This window comes from Enhydra lutris, unplaced genomic scaffold, assembly GCF_002288905.1.
Source record: "Enhydra lutris kenyoni isolate GAN:26980312 unplaced genomic scaffold, ASM228890v2 scaffoldscaffold22, whole genome shotgun sequence".
NCBI classification, from domain to species: Eukaryota; Metazoa; Chordata; class Mammalia; order Carnivora; family Mustelidae; genus Enhydra; species Enhydra lutris.
Window position 1 is genome coordinate 25,801,541 of NW_019154106.1, and position 25,480 is coordinate 25,827,020.

The 25,480-nt window shown below is 48.9% G+C and overlaps 1 protein-coding gene across 1 annotated transcript in view; it reads right to left on the reverse strand.

Moving 5' to 3' along the window:
* Positions 1 to 11,337: 11,337 nt before the first annotated feature.
* LOC111149749 (low density lipoprotein receptor class A domain containing 3) overlaps positions 11,338 to 25,480 on the reverse strand; it is a 166,140-nt gene continuing 151,997 nt past the window's right edge. Inside the window, exons 6-7 of the mRNA XM_022506995.1 lie at positions 14,603 to 14,948; positions 11,338 to 12,747 (exon numbers count right to left, since the gene is read on the reverse strand). Of these exons, the coding sequence (XP_022362703.1) occupies positions 12,504 to 12,747; positions 14,603 to 14,948 (590 nt within the window). The 3' untranslated portion in view covers positions 11,338 to 12,503. The remainder of the gene's footprint in view (positions 12,748 to 14,602; positions 14,949 to 25,480) is intronic.

Sequence of the window (25,480 nt, forward strand, 5' to 3'; positions counted from 1 at the left end):
AGCTCTGCCTGGCAAAGCTGTGTTTCTCTGGGTCGCTGGAGTCAGCTCCCGAACCAACACGGACTTCCTACCACTTAGCAGACAGCACCATGCCTTTCGGGAGTAGATTGATTTTGAGATTGATTTTGAGAGCAGTTAAGGCAGCAAACGATCTCTAGGGAAGCAACATCCAGTTCTGACTGAGATCCTGGAGGCGGGAAGAGGACATTTCAATCCAGGCCTGCTGCCATCATTTGAAGGAGGCAGGCAGTGACTATCATGTACCAGTTTCCCCGCAGGAATGGGGTTGGGCGGGGGGATGGAGAGGAGAAGACATCACTGCCATAAAATGACTGGAAGTTTAAAACTTAGTGGTTGCAGCCTGGCCTTTGAACTCAAATCTGACATTGAGGCCTTTCTGCATTTAGGTCTTAGAACAAGCTCTTTTATGTCTCAGGTCCTCAGTTTCCCAATCTGGAAAAGTGGGTGGAATAATCATATCCAACTCTCAGGCTTCATTCAGAGCAAGAATCAGCAAGTTTTTCCACTAAGGGCCAGATGGCGAATATTTTACGTCTTTTGGGCCAAATGGACACTGTTGCAGCTACTCTACTCTGCCATTGTGCCTTGAAACCAGGTGTAGAAATAGTAAATGAGTGGGCATAGGTGTGTCTCAATAAAACTTTATTTATAAACACAAATGGTGGGCCAGAGAGTTACAGCGTGCCAATCCCTGATTAAGAAGATTATATGAGCCAAGGCAAATGATAGCAAAAGTGCTTGGCACAAAATTGCTGACCAATAAATGTTGCTATCGTTATCATCATCTTCATCACCATCATCATCATCATCATCAACACCATCATCACTGCTCTGCATTTGGCCATTGGGATCCTCAGGTGCGCCTACTAAATACCTCTATCTCCCCTCCCTGCATTTACCAACTAATTAAACCAATTTCCAAAAGGGCATTTAAGTGGATTAATTCTGACTCCTGGGTGCAAATGCATTCAGGACTTTGCCCTGAAGTGGTCTGCTTCATGCAGTTTCCAAGATCCCTTAGCAAGACAATTCTCCAAAGAAGACGTACAAATGGCCAACAGACACATGAAAAAAGTGTGCACCATCACTCGGCATCAGGGAAATACAAATCAAAATGACAGTTTTCATCTGACCCTGGTCAGGATGGCTAAAATTAACAAGTTAGGAAATGACAGATATAGGCGAGGATGTGGAGAAAGGCATACCCTCTTACACCGTTGGTGGAATGCAAGCTGGTGAAGCCAATCTGGAAAACAGTAGGAAGTTTTCTCAAAAAGTTGAAAATAGAGCTACCCTGCGAGCCAGCAATCGCACTACTGGGTATTTACCCAAAAGATACAAATGTAGTGATCTGAAGGGGCACATGCACCCGAATGTTTATAGTGGCAATGTCTACAATAGCCAAACTATGGAAAGAGTCCAGATGTCCATCAACAGATGAATGGATAAAGAAGATGTGGTATATATATATATATATATATATGTATGTATGTGTACATGTATGTGTGTGTGTGTGTATATACACACACACATACATACATACAATAGAATAACTACTCGGCCATCAAAAATGAAATCTTGCCATTTGCAATGACATGGGTATTATGCTGACCTAATATGTCAATCAGAGAAAGATAATTATTACGTGTATGTGGAATTTAAGAAACAAAAGGATCATAGGATTATAGGAGAAGGGAGGAAAAATGAAACAAAACGAAACAAGAGAGGAACACAAACCATAAGAGACTTAATCATAAGAAACCAACTGAGGGTTGCTGGAGGGGAGGGGGTAGGGATGGGGTGACTGAGTGTTGGACATCAAGCAGGGCACAGGATGTAATGAGCACTGGGTGTTATACACAACTGATGAATCACTGACCTCTACCTTTGAAACTAATAATACACTACATGTTAATTACTTGAATTTAAATTTTCAAAACCCTGGAAAAAGAAAAGAAAGAAAAAATATCAATAAATCCACTATCCAGAAATTAAAAACAACAACAAAAAACAAGGGCAGCTTGGACCCCTGCTGAAGTCACATTGATAAGACTTCCCATTCAGAGTTTCCCTTGCCCTTCACAGGGACTTCATCTGCAAGATGGCACGGATTTCCCACTGCTGCTTGAGGAAGCAGAGACGATCACGACCGTTTTGTGGACAAGACACTGAGCTTTGGTTAGACCGACTTGTGTGAAGTCATGCCGAGGTGCGGGAGCAGGCTGAAATTTGCTCTCAGGTCTGTGGGCTCAGAATCCAGTGCTCCTTCCTTGCTACTGCTGGTTTAAATAAGAAAGGAATTCATTGAGTCAGTGGCTCAGAGAGTCGGTGGAAGAGAATCAGGGTTGGGGCTGGGGTGGAGAGCACCACCCCAATGATAATGTCTGGGGGCTTGACAGCAGGGGCTCTGATGCAGGAGCCACGGCTGCCACCAGTGACGCTGAGCACCTTTGCTGTGGCCTGGGGCCTGATGTTCCTCTGTCACCCCCAGAACCAATTCCGTCTGTATGGTGCCTCCTTCTTTACCTTCTTCTCTTCCAAAGGCAAGTCTTCAAGCGAGGGTCCTAGGAGCAGAGCCTCAGTCACATGTCAGGGCCCTAGTTCCCAAGGAGCTTGCCCAAATTTGTCCCTTCTTCTTTGGGGAGGCAGGACTCATAAGAGGGGACTCCCCCAAAACTAGGAAGGGTATGGAAAGGGCACGAGGCCAGCTCCCCTTGTGGGTATATACTCCAAAGAAGTGAATGCAGGGACTCAAAGATCCACCTGCACACCCTTGAACGAAGTCGCCATCGCCAAAAGGCGTGACAAGTCATAAAGCCCATCTAGGGATGAAGGGATAAACTAATTGTGGGAGATACCTCCAACAGAATCTTACTCAGCCTTAAAAAGTTGGAAATCCTGTCCCATGCTGTCACATGGGTGACCCTTGAGGACATTATGCTGAGTGAAATAAACTAGACCCAGAAAGACAATTCTGCTCATATGAGGTGCCTGGGCTATTCATAGATTCAGAAAGTAGACCGGCATGTGCCAGGGCTGAGAAAACCAGAGGGTGTGTGTGTCATGGTTTAATGGGGACAGAGATTCAGTTTGGGGTAATGAACATTTTCTGGAGATGGATCGTGGTAACGGTGGCACGAAAACGTGAGTGTGCCCAGTGCTGCTGAACTGTACTCTTAAAAGTGGTTAAAGCAGTAAATCATACTTTGTGTGTATTTTACCACACACACAAGCTAAGGTGCCGGGCATGACACACGTCCATTGCTAGAACTTAGGTTTGCATTTTCCAGAATGCAAATCAGATAGTGACACGACTAAATAGAGACAGGACTAATCAGTGGCAAAGTTGGCAACCATCTGAATCCCTGGTACTTGCTCTTTCCAGAAAGAAACTGCTGGTAGAAATTTGGATGCCATCTCCTCAGCCTTGCTCCCTCCAGGTTCTAACAAGCCAGACAGGGGCCAGGCAAGCAATTACATAAGTGGAGTGGGCTGGTTAGGAGATGGGAGGGAGAAGCCGTGGCCGCGATGAACAAACGTTCCATGTAAACAGTCCAGAGAGCCCGACATGTTGGAAGGGAGCCCAATGTGCTCTAGCTTATGGTTCTTCCAAAGAAGCCAGACATCCAGATATGTATGTGAATTTGCCTGAATCTTAATCCTTGGCAACAGATTCAAACAAACAAATAAACAAAAAAAATAGTCTATGAGCCAATGAAAATACATGTATGGGTTGAGTACTACCCTTGGGTTTCTGGTTTGCAAACTCAGTGTTTGAGTACAGAGACAAGTACTCAAGACAAAAGTTTTGGTAGCAAATCCAAGTTCCTGATAAGATTTCAAAGTATAGGCTCCCCAGTAAAGGCTGATAAGTAAAAAATGGCTATTAACTAAGACCCAAATGAGATCCACCTGTTACATTCTATTTCCCAAATGTAAACCCTTGGATCTTCCAGGGGAGAACCAGGACTGCAGATTACACTCAGAGGGCTCTGAGCCACCTCACTTGCTCCAAGGAGCATGAAGAGACCTATCTTTCAAACTCATAAGCAAGGAATGGAACTCTGGAGAGAGGACAGGAAGGAGAGGGCAGGAGGGAGAGAGGAGGACAAGAGCAGAAGGGTGGGAGAGAGTGGATGTGCATTCCCCTTTCTTCCTTCTGGAATCTTCCTTCCTGGAATCTCTGAACTTTTGGTCATGCTTCGAGCAATCTGTTCCCCAGTTGACATGGCCCGATTGATAGGTTCACCTCAATGACTCAGCAAATTTGCTTCTGTGAGGTGTTAGTGAGCAGAAGAGAGGAAAACCATGGAGAGAGGGGCCAGAAGCCTTATACTTTTCCATGTTTTTTGGCTTATTTGACTTGATAGCCAAATCTAGGGTCAACCCACCAGCCATTTCTCTCAGGGGAGGAGGACTGTATCTTACTCCCACCTGCAGAAAGTTTCTCACCCAAACACCCACAACTGTCCCATTTTGATTTTCCTGGGGACCCACTGTACAGTAGGAAGTTCTGTTCAGGGTCAAAACAGATCATTAGTAAAAGTAACTCCAAAGCAAAGCCTTTTCTATTTCCTAACACAAATTGTCTAAACAGCTTACCAAAAATTATACCAAAGAATATAATGGAATCATCCCAGTATTGAAAACTATGGACTCCAATGATACGGACTCTAGGTATACCTGGAAAAATTAAGGGTCAAAAATGAAATTCCCTTTCCTCATGAATTACACGAGGTCCAACCCTCACTGGACCAATTGGCTACATAGTAAGAAATCTCACCTGGAGGATGGAGGGTCTGTTCTGGAAATGACTGCATGGACCGACATCCTGGTCTCCCAAGTGGGCTGAGGGCCCATTGGCTCCATTCTTGCACGAGGCTGGGAACCGTGCTTCCCAGAATCCCCTTCCCCAAATGACTCCAGGGCGAGTGTGCCCATAAAGGGAACTCATGTGAGGTGTGAAAGGTGGAGGTGCAGAGGCATTCATTATTCTTAGGGGTTTGGGGCTGAGATCAGACCCATGGTTTTACAGTCCTGTAAGCTCTCCCATCACAGTACCATTTTGGGGTTAAGGTAGCTTCTCCAACTGCTTTGCAAGCTCTGGTTTCTCTACCTGACCCTGGATGAGGCTGGTGCCATTGGAAACTGGGTCTGGGGTCCTTTCAGGCCATCACTCGGCCAGCTCTTGCATATCCGTGTAAGCCCCCATGTCCATATTCAACGCCTTATTCCTGTAATGCTTGCAGTGGCTCTGACAGATCCCAGCGGACACCCACCAGGCAAACACAAACATCATCTTCACGAACGAGCCACTTATTAGATGCAAGCCGAGTCAGCAAGTGGGGTCAAGACCCTCACATTCAGTCATTTCCCGGCAACTGCTTCCAACGGGAGGGATGAGTTATTTAAGCAGTTTATTTTTCACTTACAAGGAAGGCTTTTCTTTCTATAATAACCATGTAACTCTTCCCTATTTGAGTTAGATGCTGGCGCCTCATCTCTGACCCCAGGATGCCACCATTTCCAAACAGGAACTGGTGATCCTAGAAGTTTCCAGGCTCATCGATGTGTCCTTTAGCTGACTCACAGGCTGATACACCAGAACGCCCTCCAAGATGAAGGTCTGCTTCAAGTTTTTCTGCCAAAGAGTCCCACATCATACAGGGATCACTGAAAGAGCTGGCCCCCTGGGGGCCTGTATTCAAGTCCCACCTCCATCCCCAGGTCCTGTCCTGCACAGTCCAGTGTATTAGCTCTAAGTTCAAGGTATTTCTTAAGTTGGCTCACCGCTTGACTCTTGGCTAATATTAGCATTGGTCCAAATTACATTTCCAGACCTCACTTTTCGAACACATTCCCCAGAGCTCCTTCCTAAATTCCCATATATTGCCTGGTTCAAGGAATCCCCCCCCAAATCATTTAAGTGGTAACTAGATCTTGGTCAAGAGCAAGTTCTGCTATTTCTGTTTTCCAAGAGTCTCCAAATGACCACAGCTGAGGTCCCCAAGATGGCAATATGAAGATTCTAAGTGGACGTGGGTCATGATGGTTCTCTGATGGGAAGGAGTATTCCATGTGTCCGGAGATGGGAGTTCAAGGTAACGCGAAGACCAGGAGCAAAGAGCCTGAGCGGGGAGCTCCTGGTGGGTTCCAGAGCCAGCAAGGGGGCAAGCTGGGGCAGGAGAGTAGTAGAAAATGAAGTTGGATAGGTAATGGTGGCTAATGGTGTAATGTCCAGCAGACCACAATTTTGACTTTTATTCTGAGTGACTTGAAAGTTATTCACGTTGAATTAAGTTGAAGGAAGGCAATTAAGAGAATTAAGTAAGTTGAAGGAAGGCAATCTAAGAAGACAAACCATAAAAGATACGTGGGGTTGAGAAATCATCCTAATAGGGGAGGCACATTTGGATTGGAGAGAGTTTCACAATCCTGGACACTGAATCTTGTTAGATTCAGAATCTGGTTGGTTTTTTTCCCTTGGGGAAGGGATGAGCGTATTTTAAGGAGAAAAGAAGTGTACAAACATATACTCGGTGGCTGGTGCCAAAATCCACTTCCGGTTCTTCCAGGATATGTAGCCAAACTACCTTCCCAGCCTCCTCGTGGTAGGTGTGGTTGTGAGACTAAACAGACCCTGGGCAAAGATGTGAATGGAGGGGTATGATCACTTCCAGGCCTGGCCCATAAATGCTGCCCATGTGTGTGCCATTGTAGAGGAAAGTCCATAGGATTTCTCCATGTGCCCTTTCCTCTGCTGGCTCACTGGGATGATTTATCAGGATGAACTTGAAAGCCCAGAATGGCAACTACTGCCTGGTACTGGAACTTAGAGGGAATTGCTCAGTCCACACACCCACAACTGGGTCTGAAACATCAGTCATGTTAAATAAACAAGTTTGCCCCAGAATTGTATCCCAGCTCCCTATGGTCATGCCTTCAACTCCCCACGGTGATAGGGATTCAGTCCCTCAGGGCCTGTGACATCAGCTGTCCCAGAATTTCCAAGTTGTGGTTCTCTGGATATTGATGCATCCCAGCTCTTGGGGTGGGGGAAGATAAAAGGGTTAATTTGGAAAGCTTAGTTAACAGCATGGATAATTGAGTCGAAGTCTTTGCATACTCTAACAAGGGTGAAAAATGGGAATATATTTCTGATCCAACAACTTAAAAATCCTGTGCAAGTTGGGGATGAATCTTGGTGGGATAACTGCACCATTTCCATGCTTCCAGAGGTCTGGGGAAAGTTCTGGAACCCACAAGGCAATTCAGGCTTTTTTAGGATGGAACTCCTCCTATTTGGCTTTATCCATGTGACCTACCCCAGATGAGTATCTCATAAAAGCATACCTAACCCAGGCCTACTATATCTGTAGCCTGAAATGGACCTTGTCTCCTATGTTTAGAGAAAGGATGTTGTCTCCTGAAATTTTCACTGTAACACTGCCTCTGCTCTTTTCAGACCTATGTTGCCTGAAAATTGAAGTTATATGAGTTTTCTTATGTGTACCAGAAATTATGCCAGCCAGTTGTGGGTCCCATTCCTTGGTGAGGGTCTACAGTAGACATATTGGTATCTTACCTACTACGAGCCCTCCCATGTGGGAATTATCCCTTTCCTATTTCATGTAGTTCTGCCGGGACTGTCAATCAAGAGACTCCCATCCGCAGTAGTGGCTATATGACCAAGGATGACCAGTCATAACTCCACTTAAGGGAATTTCTAGAGACACTAGGAGAAGAAATAGTATCTCTTTTTTTGAGATTGCAAACTTGGATCTTCTGGGACCCTCTTTTTCACCTAATGTCAAGCCAGGACACCAATGCTGGGCAAAACAGGGCTATGAAGTTGAGAGGGAGAAACAGCTTCCTAATGACAGCTATTGAGCAACTAGATCCAGCCCAACCTGAAACCAACAATTCCATACCCTTGGACTTAGTTGCATTAGCCAATATATCTAAAATTTAATACAATTGTAAATGTTATGAATTGCATTTCTATCACTTGGGGTTAATTGGGGAGTGATCCATGATCTTACCTAACTATAAGATGTCAAGGGAGTCAATATATTTTCTCATTGACATTTTTCCTGAGGGTCTCACTGGGTGCACTTACCACACCTCCACCGTAGTCATCTCAAGTTCCTTCTTCTATTATTATTATTATTATTTTGTAATTTTCCCTTTGAATCTACTGCCTTGCCTCAGGGTGGCAAGCTAAGTGGAGAATATGGACAATACTTCTCAGAACACTCATTCCCATGGACTTTTCTCTGAAAGACAGATTGTTGTGTCAGTTTATCATGTTAGAGAATCCTAGTGAGATTAATATTTTGACTAGGACCTCTGCATTCAAAACAACTGTTTAGGACCTCCTTGGGAAAGATGCTCATCTTAATCCTATATTTTCTTATGCACTGGGAAAGAGTTTATAGGGTCAATTAAAATGAATTTCATGGGTCCTTAAATTGCTTGTCTCATAAGTTCTCCTATTTTTATTTTTTGGATATTGGTGCCATTTTAAGGGTTCTACTATTCCAAGCCATTAACATACCATTTCTTTTCTACAGTGCCTCTAGCCTTGGCTCCGTGAACACAATGTAGGAATGCTCTTTTATATCAAGGGCTAGGGAACCCCAGCCCATGGGCTAAAATCCAGCCAGCTGCCTATTTGCATAAATAGTTTTATTGGAAACACCCACACCCATTTATTTATCATCTATGACTATTTCTGTCATTGCCACGAAGAGCATATAGTTGCAGAGCCAAAAATATTTAGTATCTGACCCTCTACATGAAACATTTATTGACTTCTGCTCTAGATAAGTGCTTCTCAACCATCTCCTCATTTTGGCACCCAGTAAATAATGGTGCTCGGAGAGATGAAGGGGTTAATATCTTGACAAGCCTTTGGAGCATACCACTTGGAAAGGTTTCCTCTATACCACTTGGGGCAGGACGTGGCCTGCTATAGAGCTGGAATACACGGTCTGATAGCCCAGTCTTCTCTTTGAGACATGTGGGGACGAATATGTGATCTAAGCCTTGGTTCCGCACATTCTATGTTTAGAAATCCATGTGGATTTCAATCTTGGCCAAGGCCAGGGTTATTTCTCCTGTTCATGGGTGATCTCTTGGGCATCCTGACTTTCTGTGGAAACTATCCATGCAGCATCATTAACATATAGTTCCAAAATGAGACTCAGAAAAGCACAAAGATGTTACCATTCCTGGGGCCAGTCTGAGCCACTGGGGTTCAAAACTCATGACCACCTCTACGTATGCAAGAGCTGCAGCGTGCCCCAGAATATGCGGTCAGAATCTGTTTCAGCTGTCACGGTCACTTGTCCTTTTCCCTCTAATGGCAGCCTAGTGACGGCAATTAGTGTCCATCTTCTGAGCGGACAGTCTGGGTGCCGTGATGCTAAATGGTGTCCAAGACTTCATTTCTGTATTCCAACCCGATGAGCCACGGCATCCTTAAACACCCATCACATTTTGAGGTCCCATCACTACAGTCCTTTTTCTCATTTTGTGATGGTTTAAGTTCACTGCAGAAGCCACGGGATTGACCATTCCCTCTTCAGTTTGCCACAGAGGAGAAACATTGGTTAAGAACCATTCAGACCAATAGAAAGAATGAAACTGCCAGTTTATTTGAAAGTATAAAAATTAAAACAAAACAAAACAAAAACAACCCAAACCACAACCTAACCAAAACACGAAAAGGAACCACATAACTTTCCAGTTTACATCAACTTTGAACATCGCACGCTATTCATCAACCACTTTGTTGCATTTTTTTTTTTTAAAGCCAATTTTGGAGGGGGGGGTGTTGAGTCAGGAGGTAAGTTACAGGTTACAGGGATGTGAATTTGAAGGCGATAATAAAAAGAGCTTGCTGGTCTCCTCTGAGAAAAAAGAGGAGAGATGGTTTTCTGGCTGCTGTAGACTTAGGCAATGTATTAAAAAAAAACCATCCTGGATAGAATGAGTTAAAAATATTGCTGGCCACTTACTTGCCATCTTGAGCAGGGCGGAAAAACCAGGAAAAACCCCTGCAGCTTTGGTGTCCTATTTATATATTTTTAAAAAGATTCATTAAAAAAATCACATCTATAATAAAAATGTCCCTGTGTTTATTTAAAAAAAATACACACACACTTTAATAGGCTTTATTATCTACGAAGACCATTTGTTTTTCCTAAGATGCCTGGAAGCAGAAGAGTGAGTGAGATTCACTGCGTAATTAATTAAAATTAGAATCCCTTCCTCTAAACAACTTCCAAAATACCAGAAAGAAGCATGGGCCCATCAAAGGGAGAAAAAAGAAAGCCATTCTGACTCAAAGGAGATGAAATGCTCAGCCAGAGTTCCTAGCACACTCCGGCTCCCATCAAAAGTTCTTTCTTTATTGGATTACACGGAAAATAACTCAAGTGTTATTTTAAAAAATGAAAAATGCAAGCAACTAGGCTCCTTTCCTTTAGCTTAAAAAAGACAAAAAGAAATCACCAAGTGGCTAGCCTTCCTAGAACACAGTTTGGATTTGGTTTAAAAAAAAAAACAGAAAAAACAAAAAACGGTCCCAAGAACAGAATCATTAAATGCCACATCGTTCTCCCACTTGGGCAGGCTTCATTGAAATTTGCATCAACGAGGTCACTGAACATTTTTTCTGCTGTGGAAGGAAGTCCTGAATGGGTGACAATTGCCTGGAGGGTTTCCACCTGTTTCCAGTTTTGTTCCCCATCAGTCAGTGTGGTTTCTTGCCACTGATTTCCACCCACTATTTCTCCAGGGAGTGGGCCCTCTTTCTCTGGCTGGGCACAGAGAACAAGGAAAGCTAGCATAAACACAGAGACTATGAACCGAGGGAGAAAGGCATCCCTCCTTCTGCATTCCTTCAAGAACTCGATAAATAACTCAAAGTGCGACAACGCACAAGTGCCTAGCACCCAGGTCACTCTGGAGTGACTTGGTGACAAGGCTCAGCGCGACAAAAGTGTGATCTCCTTTCGCATCTTTCTTTGGACCTCACTCAAGGAAAAACAAACAAACAAACAAAGACAGCTTTCCTATACACATATAAATAATCCCTTAACTAGAAGGGAAAAAACAAACACACTGTTTCAAATGCATTTCTAAGAGATTAAAAAAAAAAAAAAAAAAAAAAAAGTCCGAATGGCAAATCTTGACTCCAAATTGTCTACTGTCCACGTCTTTTAGAGGAGAAACTACGGCAGGTCAGAAGAAGCCTGAGCCCAACTCTGACCCGAACCCTAACGCTAAATCAGGGCGCTGGTTTCTGGGCCTCGGAAAGGACGTGTGTGCAGCACACGGAGCCAGGAGCTCTGGCTGGAGGTACTGAATATGGTTCTCGTGAGTGTCAGCAACCAGTGTCCTCAAGTCCAAATGCACAGGTAGAACGACTTCTGGGGCTTAAGGTAACCTGGGAAGCCGGGGTAGAAAGCTGCGTGAAGGGGCAAGATAGGCTGCGTGTGGTTTCCAGGGACAGAGGCCAGGTCAGATTTTTGGCCAATACAAGTCTGGGTCCTCCTTCCTTGGCTCTGGGCAGGTCACGGCTGGAGGGGGAACAGTCCAACAGCCAGGGAAGGACTGTGGACCAAAGCAGGCGCAGGCTCTCGAGAACCTACAATTTAGGAGCTGAGACCCCGGATGAACACACGGCAGGATCCCCCTGCCTATTCTGGGGCGAGGCCGAGGACAGACGCTGCCAGAGAAAACCCTCAATACGCGGGTTCTCGGGCCAGTTTTTAAAGCCTGGGTCTCTTCAGAGTAGATGGTTTCAGAGTCATTCAGAGAACCCATAGGGCCCTGCTGATGGCTGAAGGGTGTATCTCTTGGCCCACGTCTCCTCTTTTTGGCCGCTGCTCCGCTGGACTCAGAACGGCGTGCACGAGACAGCGAGCGGGATTTGCTGCTCCCCTGGATTCTTTCCGGGGTGGCCGTCCACGCCGGCCTCCTGGAGGATCACCCACCCCCCACCTCCACTGGAGCTGTAAGGTAGCAGCCCCCAGAGGACCTGGTCTGGTGTCTCCTGCCCTTCTGAACATCCCATGTGGCCCAGAAACGCTGCGTTCTCGAGGACTCCTCAGATACTGCCTTAGCCTGCTGCCTGCAAACTCAGGCTGCCTATCCAGCAAGAGGCCACAGTCACAGAAGAAGGACAGGACAAGTGAGGTCATGATCCCAGGCCCTGAAGACCAAGTGACCTCTCGGACAAGACGCACAATACATCAGGTCACCCAAGAGCCCAGAAAAATGTCGGGTCTCCCTTGCAAGAACATCCCTGAAATCTGGGGCGGGGGGGGGGGGGGTAGGAAGGGGAACGGAGAGACAGCTGACACCCCAAATCCCTCCTTGAGGCACCCTGAGGAGCTTCCCACGAGAGGACGTTGTCAGGATGGTAACAAGTCAGAGCAGATGAACCCATATGGACTTTGGAAGCGCCGGATTTAGACTTCTGCGGTGTCCTGGCTGGGCACGGAGTCTCTGGGCCCCGTGACACTCTCCGGAGGAGGGGAGCCAGCCTGGCCCGGGCCCTGGCCGCTGTCTTCGGTGCTCAGCAGGCTGCTGGCCGCCTGGGAGCCGGTGCTGTCGGCGCTCCCGGAGCGTGAGCGGTAGGGGGGCAGGTCGGCTTGGTTCAGAGACTCGGTGTCGGACGAGTAGGGCGGCGGAGGAAGGTCGTACCATGCGGGTCTGTGAGGGACAAAGCAGGATGAGGCGGGAGAGGCGGGGGAGAGCAGAGGGAAGACAGACAACACGTTAGGAGCCAAGGTCAGGCAGGCAACCCCCGCCACCCATCTGCAGGTGCCCCTGAGGAAGACAGCTATCCGAGGACCAGAGACCCCCGCAACAAGACCAAGGGAACGGGAAGAGGTGGGCGGCCGAACGGGCGGTGCCCAAACCACGTTCCCTGGGTCGGCCCGGGGGGAGGATGCCCAGCGCCAGCCTCCAACCGAGCAGCTGGCTGGCGGTTCGGGTTGAACCTGACGGTCCACAGCATCTGCGCTTCTTACTGACAGCCAACTTTCCTGGCTATGTGGACTCGGGTGAGCGGGGATCTTCCCAGTGACTGCGTCTCCTCTGTCGGAGGGGACAGTAAGGACACTGGCTTGCCATGCAGTAACTGCACAGAAAAGACGGTTTATTCTGCCGCTCTCCCTGCAGGGTTCCTGCAGGCTCCCTGTGAGCGGGTGCCGTGCCACCTGCTCTACGTTCACTCCCTCACTTAAGGCTGATGAGAACACTAAAAAGTAGGCATTACTTTCACGCCCATTGTACTGGGGAGTAGACCGAGGCAAGGGGGCATGGAATGACTTGCACAGGGCCACGAATAACTAGCAAGCGGCAGCTCTGGGATCGAAACCCAGGTGTCACTGCTTCATATTTGGCAATTTTAACTTGACTCTACCCTGGCTGGTCCAAATGAAGAAGCTGAGTGCTGAGTGCGGTCCTGGGCTCTCACCCTAATTTGCGAAGATGTCCGGAAGCCCTGCCCCCTAATGCTACCTTGACCTTGGATGGAGGAGGAGAAACAAAGAGTAAAGGACACAAGAGCTGCTGCTGGACAGGGTCCAAGAGGAGCCCAGTCAGCCCGGGAAATGACCAGCAAAACGCCTCTCGCCACATCCGGTGAGTCCTGGGCTCAGAGGAGGAGAGCGCCGGGGAGCTAGAACCAAGTGAACTTCCAACATGGGTTCTCTAGGATCCTCTGGAGGTCACCAAGGAAGGGAGGAGGAGGCTGAGCCAGCGGAATTCAGGTCCTCCAGCTGCTTCAACTACAGAATTCTGCCTTTTGACTTTCTCCCTTGCACTTTCTGGTACAGCCCCGTTTGAAATGAGGATCCTACTGTTTTACAAAGTTTGAGAGTGCTCTATGCTACCTCCTTTGTTTGATAAATGAAGCCAAGCAAGGAACTCATTCATTCATTCATTCACTCACAGTACGAACCAACCCTGTAATACGGCCTGGCCGCTGTTCTGCATTGGCAGGTGCGGACCCGGAGCTAGTCAGAGGCCTGACCATGTGTCAGGGTGGCATTACCAAGGAGGAACAGGGCTCTGAGGTGACCAGGATCCTAGCTCTACGTCCTTGGACAAATCACTTAAAATCCCAGAGTCCGTTTCCTCATCTGCAAAACTGAGGCCCTCCCTGCCGTGATCTGCAGAGAGGATGAAATGAGATGATGTGGGGCACCTCCGTGGCTCAGTGGGTTGAGCATCTGCCTTCGGCTCAGGTCATGATCCCGGGGTCCTGGGATCGAGCCCCGCATTGGGCTCCTTACTCGGCAGGGAGCCTGCTTCTCCCTCTCCCTCTGTTGCTCCCCCTGCTTGTGCTCTCTCTCATTCTCTCTCAAATAAGTAAATGAAATCTCAAAAAAAAAAAAAAAAAAAAAAAAGAGGACACATGTGAACTGTACTGCCAGGGCCTAGTACATGCCTGCCCCTGCTCCCACCATCAGCAGCGGGGTGTTGGCTCCTGGGAAAGCCTGGGAACCCGCTTTCCCCATCGATGACCTCCCGCCCCCCCCTTCTTCCATCCAGCACGCACCTTTGGTCCAGGAGGGCCTCTGAGTAGGAGGGCGGGGAGCCCACTTCCGACGCATTCTGCTCAGCCTGGCTGGCCACATACTGGATGCCGTTGTTGACGTTGTAGGTGACGCTGCAGTGGTGCGGGTGATCCAGGACCACCAGGCGGGAGAGAAGCAGGGGGTGCTGCAGCCGGTGCACCGGCAGCGTCATGAGGTTGTTCCGCTTCCGCTGGTGGTGCAGGACCAGGGCCAGCAGCGCCACCACCAGCACGAAGATGACGGAGCTGCCGATGATGGCGTAGGTGATGCTGGGGTAGTACACGAGCTGGTTCTCCGACGTCACGAACACCTGCCCGCTGCCTGGCTCTGGGAGACCCCAGGTTGGGGGGGGGGTGGAGAAAAGGAGAGAGCTTACGGCTATGGCTCGCCCTCCTGCTTCAGACTCAGTCCCAGGAAGTGCGACCGAGTGTTTGTGGCGACAGAGTTCACAACCGCCAGGAAGCAGGAAGCCACCCCCGTGTTCAGTGACTGGTGACCGGCTAACAGTATGTGGAACAGCCACACGACAGAGTAGCGTTTGGCCATAAACAGTACAGATACGCGTTACAACACAGATAAAGCTCAAAAACCTTGTGCTGAGCGAGATAAGCCAGACTCAAAAGGCCACACGCTGTCTGATTCCATGACATGCAACCTTTAGGAAGGGCAAAGTTACAGAGACGGGAAATGGACCTGTGGTTGCCTGGGGCTGGAAACGCACCGAAAATTCACCAGAAATGCGTACTATAATGTAAGGGAAGAGGGCTGGTCGGCATGTCCGGGGTTCTTCATGCCTGCAGAGTGCTTCCTTTATGTCCGGCCCTATGCCAAGCTCTCAAGATAGAGAAGCCAGCAGAGGACAGGCAAACATTGGGGACTCTGGAGCCAGACCGGGTTCAAATCCCAGCCTCTGCGCCCTCTGGGACGTGCTAGGTGCCCCTTGTAACATGGCCGGCTCTGTGTCCTGTCATTTCCTCATTCTCGCTGGGCTGTCATGACCATGCAATGAAGGAATCATGACCCACCACTTCCAACAGCAGCTGACCCTGCGTGCACTGTGCCGGTACGTGGCCCAGACGGGCGGACGCGCGCTTTATTCCCTCTACTCGCCTCGCAGCAATCCCATGCACCAGGTGCCGTCACTGCCTTCTTTTTAAGAGGAGCCAAGTACATCTCAGAGGGGCCAGGCCCCCTGACGACGGTCACAGGGTTAGGAGGTAAACAGGGGTCTGACATCAGAGCCTTGCCCCTTACACTGTGCCCTGCACCCCCTGACCAGACCCGTTAGGCAATCTGCAAGCATTTCCTCAGAGGCTCTCAGGCGAAAGTCTGGGGCACATCTGACAGCCCCCAACCCCCCCCCCCCCCCCCACCAGTTGCCAACACCCTCCTCTCCAAGTGTAGTAATAAGCCATTCAGATATCCAGGTGAGGGAGGGGCTTTCCAGTCAGCGGGACATGCTTGGCCACCAAGACCCAGTCCAGACTGGCCCAGGAAACCAGCATGGCCCCTCCTCCCTCGGAGAGAGCTAGGGACCCCTCCTCTGCAGAAGAACCACAACCACCCACCGCAGCAGCCCAGTGGGAAGAATGATCGAAATACAGCCCCTAAGGGAGCAAACCGGGTGGCTGCCTCCTGGGCCGGTTCCCTCTCCACAGCACTGAGGTTCTCGTGCATGTGCAGGAGCCAGAACTGCAGCAGCAGGAGGAGCAACTGCCCCGTGCTCTGGCCCCGTGTCCTGGAGCTGCGCTAAGCTTTACTAACGCCTCGTTACTTGACGTGCGTCTGTTCTGTTCATCATGGTAACCCTGGTCAGTGTGCAGGATGGTGCCTGGCACAGAGCAGGCCCTCGAGTCACGCCTTCAGCTCAGTGGGGAAAATGCAGGGAGGTGCTGCTGCTATTATTATTATTATTATTATTATTATCATTATTTCTATGTTCCAGGTAGCAAACAGACTCAGGTGAATTAACCTAAGTTCACGTAAGATGCGAACAGAGAACTCAGGCCTGGAACCCAGATAGGTTCCATCAGAAAACAGAACCAAACCAAACCCCCACATGAGAAACATGTTATCTCCTCTCCTTCCTGGATAAAACACCTCTCGGTTCCCCGAACAGTCCTCATCTGCGACAAATGAAGATCTCCCCCGCTCAAGCTCCAGGCTTTGTGTTCATTCTCTTTCCAGCCACACTGAGACAGGAGGGGAAAGCTTCGATGCTCCTGTGGGCCACTGTTCCAAGGATTAACTGTACAGTAAGATCCTCAGCAAAATGCAGAGCGTGCGGCAGACAGTGGAGGGAGGGAAGCAGTTTGGGGTTCTTCCCCCGAGACCATGAGCTGCAGCACTTGGGGGGCTGCTGGTGGTGTCTGTCTGATCTCAGTGTAGCTAACTAAACAGTGGGTGGGAGCTCACGGGTGTGTGTTACGTTTCAGAGCTCAGGCTTAAAAGAAAAATACCCTCTTAATGTTGTGATCTCCAGCACAGAGCTGAGGGGTCGAATCCCGGGGCCGTCACTTCTGGCTGTTGTCGCTCAAGCCAGTTACTGTGCTCTTAGGAGCGTCAGGCACCTCCATGTTTAAAATGGCGGCAGTGGCAATGGGTAAACCATAGCCAAGTCCTTGGATCCTTGGGAGACTGAAATACAATATATGTGTAAAGTACCCAGCAAGGATTTGCCCTCAGTGAATGTTAGTTCTTTCTGCTTTTTGTGGGATAATATATACATAACTTATAAAATTTGCCATTCTCACCATTTTTAAGGGTTTGGTTCACTAAGGGTTTGGTGGCACGAAGTATGTTCACGTTGCTGGGTGACCCTCAACCACCATCCATCTCCAGAACTTTCACCTTCCCAAACTGGCTCACGCTAATTCTGAGTGTTCACATTCTTTCAATTACCCCCACCAGCTTCCCAGAGGCAGAGGCAGGGACAGTCCCCTGCGCAGGGGGCAGAACGGAGGAGAGGGGAAGGACTGAGGGGGTTCCTTTTCAGAGGGCCGTGTCTCGTAAAAAACAAAAGCCGGTGGGAAACAAACAGGTCGAGATTTTAAAACACTGGCTTCCACGTAACCACTTGAAGTTTTAAGAATACAAGAGGGAGAGCTTTAAAATGAACAGAATATGAAATGACGGCAAATCTTAACAGTCTCATTTATGTCTCCGAAAGCAGGCTCTCTCCAGATTGGCCCACTTTGGCAGGCGAGAAGCGGCAATCACATTTACTCGAGAAATTATGACGTTATATAACTCAGTGGTGCCTGGTCTCGCTTCTGCTCTGTGTGTAAAATGTCATCTTGTATTAATTCATTAACTAGATTCACTTTTCTTAAGAGCTTAATGAGCCCGCTGGCCAAATTACTAATATCAGAGTTGCCTGGGACCCGAGTTCTAAGTGCATAATCCATGGATAATGAAGTTTCCATTTATTCTGGCTGTCCCTCAAGCGCATGCCCCCGTGCTCCACGGTCAGGCAGCTTGACTTCTGTTCCTGTAGCTGCCACTAGGACTTGCAGCAATCGTGGGCAATCTGTTAACCCCCCGAGACCACCGTGCTCTTGAAGCTGCCAGGAGCTCCTGCGGCTGCCCCTGGGAGGGCCGGCTGTATTGTCCCCAGCTCCGGGGCTGTTCGCCTCCGAGTCATCACAGATTTCTATGTTGTCACAACAGCTTTCTGGCCGGTGGCAGTCAGGTGTCCTGAGGAGGTGTGCCCTTTCCTAATTCACACAGAGCTGCGTGGCCCCACACGGAGGCAAGGTGGGGACGGGATGTTTGAGATGTGGTGTTCCTCTGCTTTCTAAAACATTTCTTCCTCCAGATGCAAATCGAACTTCCCAGAAGGTACCATTTCTCACCTATCACACTGGTAAAGGCAGAGCTGGATATCCCATTTTGCTGGCCAGGTCTTGGGGAAACAGGTGTTAATTACTCACATGCGGCTGGTGGGAGGGGAAACGGGTAGCCTCCAAGGTGGTGACAGGATTCACCATACACAATGACATAAAAATGTACACGTCCTTTGGTCCAGCCGTTCTGCTCTCAGGAGTCTATTACTAGATGGACTCATATGCCAGAAATAACTTTAATATGCGCGTCAAATGAAGCACCCTTTGTAACAGCACCCAAATCAGAAATGACCTGAACGTCTCCCAAACGGCAGCCGGGCTAAATTAATCTTGGTGCCTCCATACAACTCCACACCTATTTAAAAAATCAGGGTAGCGCTACGTATACTGATGTCGAACAATCTGAACAGTATCTTGATCCACAAAAAGAAGCGAAGTTCAGCGGAGAACGCGTGGTATATTTCTAGGCAGACACATGGAACTGGTAATGCTGGCAGGTCCCAGGGTAGAGGAGAGAGGTGAAGGGAGATTTGTTTACCCCTTTCTACTCTTTGTACTACCTTGTTCCTTCTAAAACCATGCCGACTGTCCATGACCTTTGGTACTTCCTAGGCTGATGGCACGTCTGTTTGCTTTCCTTCCTTCTCTCCCTGTAACGTGAGAACCCCTTGGGGTTCATGCCTCACGGTCACTCACTCAAGAACCCCCATGAACTCACCACTCCCCGAATATGGCATCAACGCCTCCCGCCTGACCTCTTGAGTCCTGTTCTAGAATGTTCACTACCCTGTTCATACTAGCTCATCATTCTTCTGAAAGATCAACTCTATATGCCTTAAAAAAAAATTTTTTTTTAAGTCTATTTTTCTCCAGATTACATATCTTAAAAAGTCAGGTTGAAGGAGGTATCTATATTTGCATACGATCCGCTGTCCCCTTTTCAAATGTGCTGGGAGAGGCATTTCACAGGACGTTAAGAGTTGCTTAACCATGACCACAAAAGAGACCGGGGACCTTTGCGTGCCTCCCCAGAAGCTCTCTCCTGCTCCTTTGAAGTCCGGGCATAGCCTCTGGAAAACATGTATCTGTTTTCTGCCCAAATGGACTCAATTTTCCCAGCAAGGCTTGTCACCGGAGTCATAAAGTTTGCAGCCTGTTGCGTCTGTCTTCCTCCACTTGGCATCTCGTGCTCCTAGAGTCCATGTTTCTGAGCATCGGTCTTTTCCTCCTTCAGGACGCGCCGTCCCATTCCCTCGGATGCAGGGATCGCAATCTGTGTTGAGGGAGGGAGCTGGGCTGTCTGCAGTTTCTGGAATGCACGTCATTGCACAGACATATAGTTTCTGATTTCTTGGGTTCACCCCTTAGGGGGAAGGCTGCTGGGCCCTACGGGAAGCATATGTTTAACTTTACAAGAAAGTCTCACCCTGTTTCTTCACACCGGCCGCAGCATTCCGCCACCCCCCAGACACTCTGCACCCTCGCCAGCACTCAGTGCAGCTAGCCACGCCAGCAGGTGAGTGGTGAAGGCTCCCGAGGTGCCAAGTTGCATTTCCCAGCAACAAATGATGTCGTGCCTCTGTTCATGTGCTCATTTACCACCTGCAGATCTTCTTTGCTGAAGTATCTCTTGAAATCTCTTGTCCATTTTAAAATGTGGTCATTTGATTCCTTAGTGAGTACTAAGGATCCCTTGTATGTTCCAGGATACAAGCCCTTTTCCAGAACCGGGTCTTGCAAATATTTTCTCCCCGGTTGGTGGCTTGTCTCTTCCTTTACCTTACAGTGCCTTTTTGAAGAGAAGTGCTTAAACGTTTTCTTTTTTTTTTTTTTTAAGATTTTATTTATTTATTTGACAGACAGAGATCACAAGTAGGCAGAGAAGCAGGCAGAGAGAGGAGGAAGCAGGCTCTCTGCTGAGCAGAGAGCCCGATGCGGGGCTCGATCCCAAGACCCTGGGATCATGACCTGAGCTGAAGGCAGAGGCTTTAACCCACTGAACCACCCAGGCACCCCTTAAACATTTTCTATGAAGTCTATTGTATTAATGATTTCTCTTTATGCTTCCCGTTTTTTGTACTCTGTCTAGGAAATCTTTGCCTAGAAGACGTTTCATAGCTTTAGCTCCTACATTTACTTCTCTGATCCACTGCAAGTTAATTTCTGTTTATGGTACAAAGTGCAGTTCAATGTGCTTTCCCCCCACCCTTTGGGTAATCAATTGTTCCAGCACCATTAGTTGAAAACTTATCTTTTCCTATTGAATTACCTTGGCACCTCTGTTGAAAATCAAGTGACCATACAAGTCTAGGTCTGCTTCTAGATTCTCTGTTTGATCGAACCATCTACCAATCTTCACGCCAATAAGTGTGTTGGTAACTAGAGCTTTACAGCAAGTCTCAGAATCAGGTATTGTGAGTCCTATATGTTTTCCCTTCCAACCTGAACTTTATTTCTGGTTATAAAAACCCATGGGGAGGGGATAAAAAATCCATTAAAATTAAAATCGAAATAGGGGCGCCTGGGTGGCTCCGTGGGTTAAGCCTCTGCCTTCGGCTCAGGTCATGATCCCGGGGTCCTGGGATCGAGCCCCGCATCGGGCTCTCTGCTCGGCGGGGAGCCTGCTTCCCCCTCTCTCTCTGCCTGCTTCTCTGCCTGCTTGTGATCTCTGTCTGTCAAATAAATAAACAAAATCTTAAAAAAAAAATTAAAATCGAAATAGAAATGTTCATGGCTTTCCCTCCCCCAAATCTACTAAAACAAAAGAGTTAAGAGTCTGGTGCAGACCAGGGTTTGGCAACCTTTTTCTGTCAAGGGCTTGACAATCAATATTTCGTGCTTTGTGGGGCACAGTTTCCCTCCCAACTATTCAACTTCTCTGTTGTACAAAGTCAGTACACCCGTGAGTACACCGTGAATGAGGACAGTTGTGTCCCAATCAAATGTTATTTACATAAATAGGCAGCAGCGTGGTTCACTGGCTGTAGTTTCTTGATTTACAGGGGGGACCCTTCAAAATTCTTCTCCACGCATGTCCACACACACAAATACTTTTGTTCCTGCCTATAAGTACTTTTGCGCATGGACAAGTTTCCTCACCCACCTACCCACACCTTTGTTAAAGAGCAGCTCTGTGGGATCCCACCCTAGAGACGCATCACAACTTAACAACCAACACCCTGGTCATGTACATTTAGGTCGCCTCCCTTTTCTTTTCTTTTTTTCCTCTTGGTCCTATGATCAACAACGCGACACCACCACTCAGGCAGACCACACGGACCTTCAGAGTCATGGGAGTAGAGATGGGCTTGCTCTCACCCCCATTTATAGTTGGTACTCAACACATGTTGAATAAGTTAGTGACCTGTGGTCACCGGTGTCATTTCTTAGGACAGACTCCCAGATGCTGGTCATGTCCTTGGCCCTCTGTTCTTCCAGGCTGAACATTCGGGCTGTCTTGAACTCTTTCGTCTTTTCTGTCCACATGGAGCCACCACGTGTGGTCCGTTTCTGCTGTGTGGTGTTTCTCCCGTCTCTGCTTCTGGGCTCCAACTGCATGGCCTCATCCGTGCCCAGGCTAGGAAGAGAAACTGCTTTGTGGGTCTTTCCATCTTCAGCCGCTTGTCTTCCAATCCTTTGGCAACACTCCCATCAGTCCGTGTCACTCTGTGATTCTTGTAAAATTCTTTGAACCAAGGACCTTCAGTGGCTCACAGAGCCCTCGTCAGCGAGACATTCAAACTCTGCCTTGGCTTCCCAGCACCAACACTGAGGAGGTCTGGGGAAAGAAGTGCAGGGCTGGAGAGAGAAACACTATTTGCCTTGGAACCTATACCCCACTCCTGATTTGAATTAAATAATAACACAAATAATACTAACCACCACCACCACCACCACCATCCATATTTGCTATGGACTCGAAAACAGTAATAATAATGATATCATCATAGCAATGATCACAGCAGTTCCCACCCTGCTGGCGGTATCCTCTGTGATGTGTATTCACTCTTCTAATCCTTCCCCCATCCGTCATGAGCTGACTGAGGTCCTCCCCCTCCAAACACAGGTCCACTTGGAACCTCAGACTGTGATCTACTTAGAGTAAGGGTCTCTACAGACCAAATTAAGGTAAAGCTCTCAAGATGAGGTCATCCCCGATGAGTGTGGGTTCTCCATCCAGGGATGAGGTTCTTGTAAGAGAGAGAAAAGGAGAAGATACCAGACAGACGAGGGAGAGGGCTGTGTGAGGTGGAGGCAGGGACTGAAGTTGTGCAGCCCAAGCCAAGGAAAGAGGCAAGGACGGATTCGCCTCAGAGCCTCCACAAAGAGCCAACCCTGCCAGTGCTTTGATCTGGGGCTTCTGGCCTCCAGAGCAGCGAGAGAATATGTTTCTGTTGTTTTAGGCCAGCCAGTTTGCGATAGTTTGTTATGGCCTGCCTAGGACACAAACACGGTATCGTCTGAGGCAGACCATTTTAAAGAGGAAGAAATGGTAACCCGGGGAGATGAAGTAACGTGCCCACGTGGCCCAATGCCTCGGTTACTATTCACAGCTACTATTATAGCTTCCTAGAGGGAAAACCGACCGAGCCACCAGGTGCCCCCAGGAACCCTAGTTATATGATTGACAGCTACCGTACAGGACTTCTCAGAGCCTTTACCAAGTGCATGTTCATTGTGAGGCTTCATGAGAGGATGTGGCTATTTCACCAACCTTGGTGCTATGTGAGATGAACAGGACCCCCATCGTGTTCCAAAAAAGCACATTCGCAACCTTCTAGAAGTTGTCTTTTTACAACTCAGATAGGGGCATCCCTGAGCCTATTCTCAGGAGGAAGCTCTGTGACTGCGGCTGCCCACTTAGGAGGTGGACGCTGGGAAGCAAACACCTCAGCCCCCTCCCCTGTTCATGCACAGCAACCCCCGCCTGGGGAGGTGGCACCAGGAGCCTTGACTGACTGCCTAGCAGCTGCTGAGTGAGAGAAGCTAGACCGCGCCTGCAGAGCTGTATGACAGGCCCCCTGACACCACGGAGTCAGCAGGAGCTGACTCTACTCAGATGTGCCCGAAGCCCAAGGCCGCCCTGGGTCTGTGAGTCATCAGGGCTGCTGCAGAATCAGCTCACTCGTGTGACGCCTGCCCTGGAAACCTGATTACCCAGGGAACTGCTGAGTGGGCGCCCTTGGAGCCTCTGAATGCAGGAACTTTCTGAATAATTTAGGGGAAATGGCTGAAGAGAGAAGCATTATAAGAGGGGCTCCCAAAAAGGAGCTCTACTGACATGAATGAATTCGCGCCTTCTGGAGATTTCAGAATGTCTTAGCGATATGACTTGGGCCCCCACACCCCAGAGAGAAGGGCTATCTGTTTTGCACACCCTGGGGTCTGGTGTTCCTGTCCCAGTGCTCCCAGTGCTGGAAGCGCTGGAGCCAAGACATAGCTGATCCCAATGAGCACCCCACACACCATCCCCCAGCCAGCCGGTCCTGGTCTCACACCCTCCACCACAGCCACCCTGTCCCCACTGTGGTGGCTTCTGCCCCAACTCTACTTGCCCTCTGGCCTTCCTTTGACTGCACACTGGGTCCTCTGAAACCTAAATGCCTTTGTTCATGTCATTCCCCTACTCAGAACCTCCCAGCAGCTTCCCACATACTCCATATAAAGCCCAAATCTCCACCATGGTCTCTTCTTCTGTCCCTCCCTGGCTTCTTCTGCTACAGACTCACTGGCCTCCTCTGGTCTCAAAATATACCAAGCACATGCCTGCCCCAGGGCCTTTGCCCTTGCCGTGTTCTCTGCTCTAGATGGTGCTCCCTGGGTATCTGCATCACTCACACTCTATCCCACCAAAGTCCCTGCTCCTAGCTCAGTGTTAGCAGGAAGACATCCTGAGCCGCCACCATGCCTCTCTGTCCATCCCCTTCCCTGACCTTCTCTTCCTTCACAGCACCTGTCACCACCTGTCATGTCCACTGTATTTATATGCAATCATCTCTTTACTACTGGAATGTGACTCTGGGTAGCGGTATTCTGCTCATCTCCATGTCCCCAGGGCACCAGGTGATGCTGTACAACTGTGCTGGTGGAAGTGGACAGAATGTCACCAACTCTGGTGGCTCTTGGAGTCTGCTCTCAGCCTGCTGTCCTCCCACCAGAAACACCTGTGTCTTCCACGTGCGACTCCCCACCTCCCATGCCAAGTGCTTCATGGCTATGAGCTTAGTCCCCCCGTGAGAAAAGTCAGTTTCAGAGAAGTCAGGTCCTGAGTCCTGGGTCACACAGCTGGGAAGTGACAGAGATGAGACTTGAGCCCTGGTCTGTCTGACCAACACCCAGAGATTCACACAGTACAAGCTCTGCCAGCTCAGGACTGTAGAGAGTTGTGGACTAGAGAAAAATCATGCAAGTGTTCAGTGTACAAAAACACAGTCCCATCCTTCCAGAACCTTCCCTGTCATAAGTCAGATGGGGGCAATGTAATCCCTTCCCCGAGTCATGAGAGACCCAGAACCTCATAGGGCTGGGAGTGTGGAACCAGCGCAAGGCGTGCCCTTCTGGAGCGCCCGCGATGGCACCCAGAGCCAGTCAGGCGGGGCCAAGCCTGTGGAGACCTACAGACTCGACCTGACTCTGCCACTGCTCCCAGCCCTGTTCGAACCTTCTACTTCCCAATGGCAAGGTCCCAGCTCCTCTGGGACGCTCAGCTCTTCCCGCTTGGTTCCTCCCTCCTCCTCTTTCTTCTTACGGCTTCCACCCCGACCTGCCCTCCCAGGCCCTGGCCAGCCCAGCCCGGAACAGGTGCTCAGGTCTTCGGGTCCACCCACAGCCTTCCTGCCTGGTGCCCACCGCCTGTCAAAGTGCACCCTGCGGCCTCCTGGTTTCACAGGGAGAACAGAAGCTTGACAAGGGGGCCAGGAAAGCCGTTCCCAGACTCAGGCCTGAGTGGGCAAGCTTGTGGCTCCTAGGACCAGGGTACACCTGGGAGCTTCTGGCCGAGGACTGTGGCCCCCA